At 37.5% G+C, this 12,919-nt stretch overlaps 1 protein-coding gene across 4 annotated transcripts; it reads left to right on the top strand.

Moving 5' to 3' along the window:
• Positions 1-10,093: 10,093 nt before the first annotated feature.
• glrx2 (glutaredoxin 2) lies at positions 10,094-12,527 on the top strand. Of its 4 annotated transcripts, none has more exons than XM_084116710.1 (4): positions 10,094-10,124; positions 10,717-10,780; positions 11,886-12,062; positions 12,206-12,527. In XM_084116710.1, exons 2-4 carry the CDS (start codon positions 10,718-10,720, stop codon positions 12,371-12,373), a joined length of 408 nt encoding a protein of 135 aa, XP_083972836.1. In that variant the 5' UTR covers positions 10,094-10,124; position 10,717; the 3' UTR covers positions 12,374-12,527. The 4 variants fall into 4 exon arrangements, with proteins under 4 accessions (XP_083972836.1, XP_083972834.1, XP_083972835.1 ...); XM_084116708.1 differs by having other exon boundaries at positions 10,107-10,171; XM_084116709.1 differs by lacking the exon at positions 10,094-10,124 and adding an exon at positions 10,128-10,254.
• The last annotated feature ends 392 nt before the right edge of the window (positions 12,528-12,919 follow it).

Raw genomic sequence — 12,919 nt, 5'->3', positions numbered from 1 at the left:
CAGAGTGAACCTAAAAAAGTAATGTTTTTAAGCGTAGTGCTTCTTTGTTTACAGAGGTTACCAGAGAAAAAGCTCTAATTCCGCTGTTCCATGAGCGCCACCTACTGTCAGAGAGTGGATTTACATTTTCTTTCAGCCTGTCTGCCTTCTTTGTTCAGACCAATGTGAAAATCACACCAAATATTTGCTGTAAATTTAAATGTAAATGGAAAATAAGCTAATGTGCATTCTTTTCTCTGACATTAAACGGTAACGTGTTTACAAAAACTCTTTCAGGTGTATAACAGTTTGGATTGGGGTTAATTTGAGAGTTATGATACGAGATTTAAGTATTGTATAACATGAGTAGCTTTTTTACAAAGTAGCTCTCAAAGTTATAGAGACCCTAGCGTACAGAGTAAATAGCTGATGACAAAATTTACATCACGCACACTGTACGCATACCCTAGCGACATGTAAAACTGAAGTATACTTTGGGCTTTTAACATCTCAGATAAAGAAGATTATGAAGACTAACAACCGAGTCAATTGTGATTGTTGTTTTTAAGAAGTGGCCTACATACGTTTTGTCCTCTATCAACTACAGTGTTTCTTGTTTGTGGAACTCTTGATACACAGCAAAACCAGCCTTATATCTTTTGAAAAGCAGTGAAGTCTCCATGACATATTGCTTTTTCCTCCCAATCAAAATATGATCCACACTTTTTTTCACACCTGGTACTGTCCAATTATAGCAGCGCTGCACTCGGATGGAGGTATCTATTTCCCCCAGCCCCTCTTTGGAGTGTATTTCATTTGCCGTCTTGAATGGACACCAGTGGATTACTGCGCTCAAGAAGCTGTGAAATCCCTTCTGAGACCTTGAACAACCAGGATCACTAGTGTGTGCCCTTTCAACAAATGCCACCAAGGGCAAACATCCCTCATGAATACAGAAGAGAAGCCCCCGCCGTACACCACCACTAAAACACACAGTGAAGCCCGTTCACTTTATATTACTGTCTTTTTTAAAGTTAACCGTCAAATTCATATCCCGCTTGAGTCATTTTCTGATCCCAGCAATATTAAAAATTTTATATTTATCAGTTTCTTTTTTTATCAAAGTTATCTCCACTCCTTTGTCTCATAATTTTTTGCTGGACGTCTGTTTCCTTTAATTCACGTTCCTTTATTGTTTATTCACTGTCCTTTTATCTTTAATTTCTGTTCTCTTATATTTGATCTCATTTTTTATGGCTCATATTTCTTTTCTCAGGAGCAAATAAATCAAATTCATGGTTCAGCTGTTTTATTTGCTTATTTGAACATTTTAAATAGTTAGATAAATTTGTAGATGAGCTTTTATAAAGTCACTGAATAATCTGTGCATTAAAGCGCAAGTAATGTGTGAGGATTGGTGAACTTTCTTCTGGCCCGTTCAGTAACTTTGCTTGCTTGTTAATGTTAATATACTTGATTTATATGCTGATTTACTAAATATTCAAAATGATATGGATAATCATTTACCTACAGTTCTTATGGCGTCTTTCTCTTTCCTTTATTTTCTTTAACGGTGAACTGATTACTGAACATTTGAAAAATGTAAAAACCTGGGAAAGGCATGGAAATGAGTAAATCTTAAAACGACAAAGTCAAATTTTTGTTTTGCGCTAAAATAAAATAAACAGAACTTTTGTGAGTTAAAAATATCAGGTGTGATCAGATGAAATTCCAAAGATTCAGAGCTCATACAAATGGAAAATTGTATGGGAACACTGCAACTTGTATCACAAAATGTAGAAATGATGGATTCATTATTATTTTTATTATTTATTTTATTTTTACTGTGCCATATAATACATTAAATTATACAGAATCCCACTGGAATTGTTGTGGGCCACCAGATTTAGTAATATTTTAAAAAGGCAAGCAAAAGTCACATTAATCTCTAAATAATAATTTAAATACAGTATTCTCTAAAATACTTAATTAGCATTATTTTTTTAGCAGTACAAGTAAAAATTTCAAGAAATTTTAAGTGTAATTGTTTAAATTTTAATGATTCATAGATGACGTCCTCATAAATGGAAATTCTCAGCAATCTGTGTAAAAATAATTTTTAAGAAAATTATATAAGGACACTGTGCAACTTGTTTACAGAGCACAATTTGTGGATTTATTATTTTCAGTTGCGTCACAAAACACATTTTATTAATACTTTCTTAAAATAGTATTAAAGATTCTTAAAAAGTCATGGAAAAGTCACATTGTTGCTCTCCTGGGCAAAAAAAAAAAAAAAAAAAAAGAGCCAAGGGCTAAGCCTATTTAAGCCTAAGGGCTATTTAATGGTCAAAACCATTTTAATCACTGGTCAGGAAATTAGCAAGAATTGCACAATTACTGTAAAGTAACTTAACACTGAATAGCTTCCCCAACTTGCAGACTTTTACAGGAAGAAGAGTCAGTGTTGTTCCACTCAATGTTAATGGCTTCAAACAGTTCATAAGTAGTTGAAAAATGTCTCCCAGTTTGTTTGAGGCCAACGTGAGACCAAATATAGGCTACACTATAAAGTTCAAATCTGGACTCTGACCAAGGACAAACAAGAGCCTGATGGACTTGTTCCCAAGCCACTTCTTGGTTGTCTTTGCAATTTGGGCAAGAGCATTGACTTGTTGAAAAGTAACATCTGATCGTTCCTCTTCAGAAAACAACTTTTCAATAGTGGGAAGCAAGCCATTCTGCAATATTCTCCTGTACTCCGAAGCATTAACCCTTACGCTGTGTTGAAAACCCTATAGCACCTTTGATGATCCCAGATCATCATGATCATCATCATGATCTTCACTGTGCTGATGCGTTTATTATTCTAATCCACAGATTTTCGAAGACCCCTCTCTGGAGCATCGTCACTGTGATTCATCACTCCACACACAACTTCCCATATTCTGCCCAAAACTTCACTCTGTCTTTGATGTTTTTCTGAGACAGCAATTGCTTTTGAAGTAGTGCATTGGCTCAATTTTTGCTAATTTCCTGATAAATTCTTTGTGGTTAAGACAATTAAAGGAAACGTAAAATCAACCGCATGAAATCAAAATTGTAGTTTTTGGCTTTTAGTATGAATATGTTAGCCTTAACTGTTATCTATAAGTTGGTGTGCTCCAAAACAATGACAAAATTCACATTAGGAAGATATAAGCATTGAAAACTTACAATCTCTCACTTCCACCAATACGGATCAAAGATTTTGATGACATCACTCTGCACTTCAGATTTACTGTCCAATCAAATGCTCTCTAGAATCTGAAGTTCCGCCCCGTACACTATAAATAGACGCTGAAGCTGTGGCTGAAATCTGTCACTTGTTCACACTATTTTCTACATGGTTAATGGCACATAGTGCAATATATAGTGGATAGGGAACGATTCAGACAGTGTAAATATGCTTTCTCTTGGGGCGAATGTCTTTTGCCAATTGAAGTCTGGTTTCACATTAGTGTCACGTGGTCCAGAGACATGATAGCACAGAACGGATCACATGTGCGAGTCAGCGCAGACCAGAAAATGTACCGGACCCATTTGAATTCTGCACAGAATGCTATATTTTAATAGCCTGGTCCTACCAGACTCTCATACATTTCCTTGTACAGAGAGTCTGGCCACTCTCCATTGACAAGCGTTAACTTCCTTGAAGGCGGGTACTCTGTTGAAGTTTAAAACTATTGGATCTGCCCAGAGCCACTCTGGATCTGCCATAACCAATCGCTAACGTTTGGTCGTGACGTAAACCTACAACTCAAACTAGCGCACGACATCGACGTCATCGTTCTCAGCCAGTCCCTCTGTTCGCTGATTGGGCCGGTAAAAAATTGGCCGGAGAAAACCTGCGAATATATTGCAAACCCAGACGACATACTGAAGGAAAATGAAAATTGAGCGGAAGTACGCAGGAGGGCGGAGCCAGGCTAATATTTTAAAGCATTATGGAGGAGATTAAGAGGGGAAACGGGTTAGAGATTAGGAGGAAACTGCGGCTTTAATGAGCTCAACAGCTCTGGCCGAGCTGTGATATAAACTAAACTCTATTTTTAAAAAGGGGAGGAGCTGTTTGATATGCCCCACCCTCTCTTCCTGTTTCAGTGGAAATTACGTCAAAACATAGACCCCTTTTCAGTTGGTAAACATGGCGACGTTTTTTTGTGGGCGTAGCTTAGGTTGAGGCAGAACGATCCCCCTGGCTGCTTCACTAACGTTAGTTTGCAAGTTTTGTTAGCTTGTTTTTTAATAATGACTGGAGAAAATCCGATTTTATCTTAATGTGCAAGGTCACTCACTGTCCAGGACCGCGATTGTTATTTGCAAAAGTTAATTTTAACGGACATCCCAGATTGGCTGACCCGTACACGCTCAGTCAATGGATGGACGATCTGACAGGATTAACGTTAACACTACCTCCGGTTGAGTGGCCTGACTTCACCTACCTGATAGAGAAACTGAGTGTAAAGAGAAACTTAGGGCATATAAATCTTTAGATGCCTATAACTGTGCTAAATGGTCACGCACAAGACTTGTGTGGTAGCCTAGCCAGCACCAAGGCCAGACAGAAGACGACAAGTGACATTACGGTGCAATTTTAATGATGTGAATATTTTCTAGAAATAAAAATTCCAGATACAGCATATTAATTTTTAAAGCTACACTGTGTAATTTTTTAAGTTGATTCTTAGCAAAAAACACTTTGTTCTTTCAAAATGATATGTGCTCATTACATACCCGTCAACACTCCCGTTTTCCCCGGGAGTCTCCCGTATTTCACACCCAACTCCCGCCCCCCTCCCGTTTTTTTATTTCTCCCATGAAACTCCTGTAATTTGTATGGCCCAAACGTTGTTATATAAATAATCACATCAATATTATTCCAAGGTTGTCCAGTTGCCAGATCTTGTTTGAAACCTTTCCTACTCGCGCAATCAACACATCATACACATTTCAACCCTTTTGTGAGCTCAACCTGGCAACCTACAACCCAGTTGTGCCGTCGATATCTGTGCAGGTAGTAGACGCGGGAAGTTGAATAAGCGTTACTGGTAGAAATTTAAACCATTCAAGCCATATCTTTTTTTAAATTTTTTTTTACATATTTTTATTGAAAAACCTGGAGCATAACAAGAACATTTCCAAAAAACAAAACATTTTATATATATTTTAACTATCTTCCCACCCTCAGCATCCAAAAAATCAGTTACACAGGTATAGAAGTTATTATACAAAGGCTAAAATAGACATGTCCACATATTTTCAAATACATAAGCACATCATACACGTATCAATCAGTGGAGTGAGAGGTATCTAATATTGCCTGTATCGATATTTGGTTATTTTCCAGAAAATTTATAAAAAGATCCCATATTTTATGGTAATCTTTTAGTTTGCCCTTTATACTGTAGGTTATTCTTTCCAATGCAATACATTGTGACAGATCTTTTAACCAATGATCAATGGATGGACCTTCTATGTTCTTCCAGTAAAATGTTACTAAACGTCTTGCAAGAACTAGACAAATGTCAATCATTTTAGTGTGATAACCTGATAATGGTAGACTTACAGGAATTAAACCCAAAGCACATCATGTGACCCTGGACCACGTCACCAGTCACAAGTCGCACGGGTATATTTGTGGCAATAGCCAACAATACATTGTATGGGTCAAAATTATTGATTTTTCTTTTATACCAAAAATCATTAGGATATTAAGTAAAGATCATGTTCCATGAAGATATTTTATAAATTTCCTACCGTAAATATATAAAACATTTATTTTTGTGAGTGAATGCTGCACAATCTTGAACATAAATGAACAACTTTAAAGGAGATTTTCTCAATGTTTCGATTTTTTTGCTCCTTCAGATTCCAGATATTCATATAGTTGTATCTCGGCCAAATATTGTCCTATCATAAAAAACATACATCAATAGAAAGCTTATTTATTCAGCGTTCAGATTATGTATAAATCTCAATTTCAAAAAAATGGATTGGTTGGTTTTGTGGTCCAGGGTCACATATTTCAGGGGTCATTGGAATTGGTTTTGAAATAATTGAAGAAATTAGTGCTGTCACTTTTTGCCAGAATGTCTTGATCACCTCACATTCCCAGATACAATGGAAGAATGTTCATTCAAGCCATATCTTACGTGTTTTATAAAACTTTAAAAGCGGAAAGCGCATCACTCATTCCTGGGAATACATTTCGCAGGAATACATACATCGCAGTCTGACCTTGACGGAAATAAATATCCTACGCCAAAAGTACCAGAGAAAAAGTCTCAGATTTGTAAACCATACAGTTGCTTTGGTTTTTCAATCCATTTTTGGGATTTTCAATCCATTTCACACAAATCTGTGAGTAGTTTGCAAAACTGAACAGGTGATGTTGTGTAATATTCAGTTACTGTAAGAAACTGTTCCAGCAGGTGGAGTTCACTGGAACTGAATGTTACACAACAATATGCTGATTGATTACATAATATTTGGATGTAATATTCAGTTCCAGTGAAACTCAGTTAATGGGAGTATACACAGGTGATGTGTAATATTCAGTTCCAGTGAAACTCAGTTAATGGGAGTATACACAGGTGATGTGTAATATTCAGTTCCAGTGAACTCCACCCGCTGGAACAGTTTCTTGCAGTAACTGAATATTACACAACATCACCTGTTCAGTTTTGCAAACTACAAGATTTGTGGCCTATACCTTATTTTAGAAATCTTTTTTTCTGTATATTGATTTGTTGTGTATTGTTAAGATGAATACAACTGTCTTAAAGGGATATTCCACCACTGGAAAGATGAATGTGTATTTAAATTGGGTCGTTTATGTAGAAGAAATGTGAAATTATTATTGAATTTGGAGCTTTCTAGACTGAGAAAAGCCAGAAAATGTATTTTTGGCTCATGTGGATGAAAGACTACAACTCCCAGAATGCACTTGCTTCGCTGCCCTAGGAGACCACTCCCAAGCCACGCCTACCAGTAAGAGCGTGCAGTTAAACAACAATGCTAGGCTATAGTGAGTCTCCGTGACGAGTCTGCCCGGGATTTCGAGATCGCCCAAAATGTCCGGGATTCGGCTTTTGCGTTCTACAGTCGCCATTCATTCATTATGTTTACTGTGGCGAGCAGGACGAGGCTGAGGGCCGCGGGAGAACGGCGCGAGGCTGGTGGCGTCATTACTGATGCAGACGCACCGGTCTCGCATCTCTCACGGAGGACCGGGAATTTTCTTAGCAATGTTAAAACGCACATCAACCGATCACTTGTTTAGCGTTCATGTAAACACTACATTCAGATTCACCAATCGGAATGAATTCAGTTAGATTGAAACACAAGGTGTGCATGTAAACAATGAATGGCGACTGCAGAAAGCAAAAGCCGAATCCCGGACACTTTGGACGATCTCGACGGCCGGACATGTCCGGGAAAAAGAGGAAGGTAACCCCTACTACTCAGCTTTCTCCTACTACTCAGCTTTCTCCACAGAACAAGAGCCTGCTAGCTTAGCTTCCAAAGAAAGACAGCTGTACATTCTGTGAGTGAGATCCCTCTATGGGCGGGTTGAACACATGCGGGACAGCTCCTCCTACTGGCTGTAGTCTCTCACCTCTGGCCAAAAAATCCTCCGATGATGCTAAATGACGATTTTTACATCATCAGAGGATTTTTTCCAGACAAAAAATACATAAATCTCTCGTCTCAGGGGACATGAGGGAGGGAAGCACGGTAATTCGAAAATACTACAGGTTTTCTACTAATACAAAGCTTAATGGTAAATCCTGAAGTATCCCTTTAAGTGGCGATGGGGTGTGTAATGTATAGATGACATGAATTCATTTCATTTCATTCATTTCAATTCATTTAGAAAACATTATGCGATAAAATTTGAAATTGTAGCCTGTACTCCGTCGATTCTTGCACCCAACAACACAAAAAGATGACATTTAATAACAATAACAATAATTTAAGCTCCTTATTATGTAGCCGAATCTGTGCTGGTTTGTATTGGCCGCCTCCAGTTTTCCCTTTGTTTTGCCACCAGCTAACGCCGTGACGTAACTGTGACATCGGCTCAAAATTGGTCTATTGAACAATGCTGTGCGTTTCAATGCACTTAAGTGGGCCTGTAAAAGCTTGAGCAGGCAGGCCATGCAAAAGTGATATTAAGTAAATGATGATGCTGTACACAGAGCGCAATTTGTGGATTTATTATTTTTAATTGTGTCACAAATCATTAAATTAAAAATTAGATCCTTCTAGAATTTTCGCTTTTGTTTACTTTTAAAACTGGGATTTTAAGGCCTGGAAAAGTCATGGAAATTAGCCATATCTTAAAAAGTCATCTTTCTCCCCATCTAACGTATCCGTCAATAATGTTAAGTCTCAAGCCTATACCTGTGAAAGTGCAGGTTGTGGCCTTCAAAAACAAGCCCTTATGTGACAAAGTGCGGTAACCTTCTCTAACAAAATGCCACAGCTTATTGCCGAGACGAGTCTGTTGTACCTTCTCCAGGAGGAGACCTTAGTTGGCTTTGACAGGAGGGAGGAATCGCGGGCAGTTCAGTGAGGCGATACTCCAGAGATTATTGGAACGGCACCCTCTCCTCCTGTGAACTCAATTGAGGCGTCATTCCATCACCGCGCCAAATCATTTAAGAGCGAAAGACGGACTGCCGCAAATGACACGAGGCCGATAAATAAAAAGACGCGCGCGTTTCCTTCGGCGGGAACGGTTTTAATAAGGCAGTGAGTGTAATCAGTGGCTTCACTAGGGCCAGGCATGATTGTCCGCCAGGGACGGTGATTTATGAGGGCAGGCGCAGCAGTGGCTTCTTGCTTGATTACATGGCGGCCCGCAAATGCATGCAGCAAACAGATATTAAATCAGTGGGGCATATTCCGATGACACCGCTCTGAAGGGAGCGTGGGCGAGGGGCGTCTGCTGCTCGGTGTGAAAACCCTGCTGGGGGCGGGGAATTACGTTTCCAGGGGTTCTGATGAGTTTCGGTGTATGGCGGGTCATTACTTGTCATGAGGCTGTAAATAGCAAGGAGGGTTTCGCCATTATTATGACATGTGGGTTACATGCGGACCCTTGAAACTCTAGATGGGAAAAGGGCGAATGGAAAATATTAAAGGGCCTATGTGTAGCTCTGGCTCTGAAGAGTGTGGGGTGAACTCTCAATGTGCTTTTGCATCATAAAGGCCTATTTTTTTTTTTTTTTTTTTTTTTCAAAACTGCAATAAAGAGCTATAGAACAATTTTAGGGCCTGTTTAGTGCTGTAATATTTCATATGGAATTCCTCATCCTTGGGGTTTTCAAACCATTTATTGTTGACAAAATAACCATAAGCTGGATAACTGATGCCGTTGTGTAAAAAAAAAAAAAAAAAAAAAAATGACAAGAACAGCCTTAATTCTTTTTTTGGTTAATTCATAAGGATTAGTGGTTAGAAAAATCAATTGCCTTTTTCTTGCAAACGGCAATGTGGCGTCTTTTGTGAAAAAACAGATTAGGGAGCAGCATTAAATCACTTGTCATAAAATGTGGGGGAAAAGAAAGAAAGGGATATTCGAGATCCTCAAGAAACAATAATATCTTGTGTCGGTTCTATGCATTTTACAGAATGGCACAGTGCCACCCAATGGATGCAAAACGACACTTCTTTCAGATAAAAAAATCTAACTTTGAAGGACAAGGGAGATGTAACTAAACATTAGATATTTATATAAAACACGCTGGTGAAGATGGACCGTTTACTGTAGTTTGTGATTAGAAGGCAATGCATTTTAGGCATTCAGATTACTGTTGCAAATTAGTTGCATCCCAGATGCCAATTCTTTAAATTATTAATAGTATAGGTAAAACAAAACAAAAAACAAAACACTTTTATTGTGCACATGTCTACAATGAGACAATAAATGGTTCTAGGATTGGGTTTATGAGCCACCATGGCCCCCTAGAGGAAAACAAGTGTCTCATAATGTCAAATGATCAGGACAGGCTGGTAGAAATTGTTCAGAGACCCGTGAAGGGCGGAGACTATAGACGGTGCTTTTTACGTCATACTAATGTGTTTCCGGTTGAGAGGTACGCGTGTGTTTTAGACTTTGGATGAAAATAGAAGAAATATATTTGTATGTAAAACCACTGTCATTGGGACAGTCTTTTATTTACAGAGCGGCGCGTGTCGTTTTACACTCCACGATGTTTACGAGAGGTTGTTTATACAAATACAAACAGGCTTATCAGATTCTAAGGTCATTATGAGGACAATTAATATTACATATTTTAACATGATTGCATACATTAAATTAAACTAAGATTGAAATCAAGACCGCCGTGTTTTTTGTCCGTTCTGTTACTTTAAAAGCGCTAGGGTCTTTAAATGTTTAAATCTTCCCTATGATCTTATCAGATTACAGTTTATCTGTGTGATCCTGTTTACTTGTTTCAGCCGGCAACAAGACAACAGTTGTTCGACCATGACTGACTTAAAATGCCAGTCTAATTATCTTATTTTTGCACTAACTGCATTTGCTTTGCTTGTATCTTTTACATGTATTTTTTACAGACCAGTGATTATAACAAGGTCACCACGTGTGTTAATCTCAGTATGTTTTTGTGTAAATGGTTGTGTAGTTTTCTCTCAGTTTGAACTCAATTCATGTCGTTTATCTAGAATGGGGAACTTCACGTCGTCTGCGCCTGGGCTGTCGAGCACAGCATGTAATCAGTTTGTCCAGGTAAGATTGTTTAAGCTGGTTTGTTTTGGTTCAATAGATCACCCGAAAATTTAAATTCTGTCTAGTTACTCACTCATGTCGTTTCGAATCCTTATGACTGTCTTTTCTGTTGAACACTAAAATTCCTTGCGATTCCCCAGATCATTAAGATTCGTGAATGAATCATTTAAAGAACTGTTTTTATGAACCGGATCAATTGATTCATTGAAAAGGTCTGCGGAATGTAAACATCTTAAAGGGATAGTCCACCAAAAAATTACAATTCTGTCATCAGTTACTCACCCATGTCGTTCCAAACCAGAAGAAATTTTAAAGAATGTTGGTAGCCAAACAGTTTTGGTCCCTCCCTATTGACTTCAATTATATGGACTGAAAATACATGTAAGAAAAACTGAAATTATCCTACCACCAACATTTGTATATATATTTAGGCTGCACAATTAATCAAAATATAACCAAAATCAATATGGCTAGGTGGATTTTCACAAATTTTTAAATTTCAGTACAGACGACTTGGTACTTCACGAGACCAGCATTGAACGTATTCTTAAACCCCTCTGATTGGCCATTGTGTTGATGCGCTCAACATGTATGTCTGAGATTGGCTACAATGATCAACGCTTCAAAAACATGTTGTCTTTGACGCTCTTCATCAAGCGCTTACACAGATACACATGAGAGCTTTGAAAGCAGGCGTCTATCACTGGATATATATGTCATTCTTGATTAGTAGCCAATCACAGACATATATGTTGAGCGCGTCAACCCTTTAAGTGCTCCTTGCGGTTTCTGACAAAATAAAAGCTGAATGGCTCAACGTTTGAAAATGAAGAAATTAAGACAGCCATAAATATTAGCACCATTATTTTTTAAAATATTATTATATTTTTCTCAAATAATAGATTTTTACTGGACTTTTGAAATATTATTATTATTATTATTATTATTATTATTCAATATAGTCATAATCATAACATTTTGGGCCAAATTGTGCAACCCTACAAACAACAAGCAAAGCAAACTTGAAGTTTTTTTCCCCCACTTATCTTGCAGCCCTAATAAATATGTTTTAATTCAATAATTCATTCTTTTTTTTCCTTTACAGGATGTTGTGTCCAGTAACTGTGTTGTAATATTCTCCAAAACCACATGTCCCTACTGTAAGATGGCAAAGAATGTCTTTAATGAGATTGGAGCTACATATAAAGTTGTTGAATTGGATGAGCACAACGATGGCCGACGTCTCCAGGAGACCTTAGCACAAATAACAGGTGCCAGAACAGTAAGTCTTGTCATTTGTTTACATTTACAAAACCATTCCCATTCCTGGATGCTGATTGGAATTTTGAATGTGACTATATATAGGTAGATACATTGCTTTTGTCAAGATGGTATTGTTGACGATAGTACTTTTAACTCTTTCAGGTGCCAAGAGTCTTTATTAATGGGCAGTGCATTGGAGGTGGCTCAGATACAAAACAGCTCCACCAACAAGGGAAACTTCTGCCTCTTATTGAACAATGTCGTCCATGCTGTTTGAGTACCAGCCCTGAGGGCTCGGGTGATAGTCAATATCAACCTAATCAGTCATAATGTTTTATAATGTATATCTATATCTATACTTGTTGGTCACCCTTGAACAGCCCAAATACAGGTTAAGTATTTGTGTCTTAAAATGTATGCTGCTGAAACTGCCTGATTTGACTTTGAGTATTGTTATTTTGCTTCTTTTTATTATTTATTTTTTTTTTTTTTCTGGGACTCTGGACTTGAGTTACAGTACCTAAGTATTAATTTATGTACAGTATACATGTATTTGAAATAAAATATTAATGTTTTCAAAAAATGTTTTATTTTTTTCTGATGTAAGCACACAAACACCCAATGGTTTGAAATAAAACCTTATTTTACATCGTAAACTGATTATTGACGACTAGAATTCTGTAGGAATATCAAAACATCAGCCCAGTTAATAGTTTGAAAGCCCTGTTATATCCCAACATGTATTAATTTAGCGTGTTATTTTTGACACAATATGGAGTTTATTACCATTTAAATGCACTATGTTTGTTTAACGACGGAAATTTCCTTTCAAAATCACTTTTGGAAAGTAACTTTTGGAGTCGAAGACACTCCTAG

The sequence above is a fragment of the Abramis brama genome (assembly GCF_963993115.1).
Source record: "Abramis brama genome assembly, chromosome: 6".
NCBI lineage: Eukaryota > Metazoa > Chordata > Actinopteri > Cypriniformes > Leuciscidae > Abramis > Abramis brama.
Note: the sequence above shows the minus strand (reverse complement) of the source record. Positions and strands in the feature narration are given on the sequence as shown.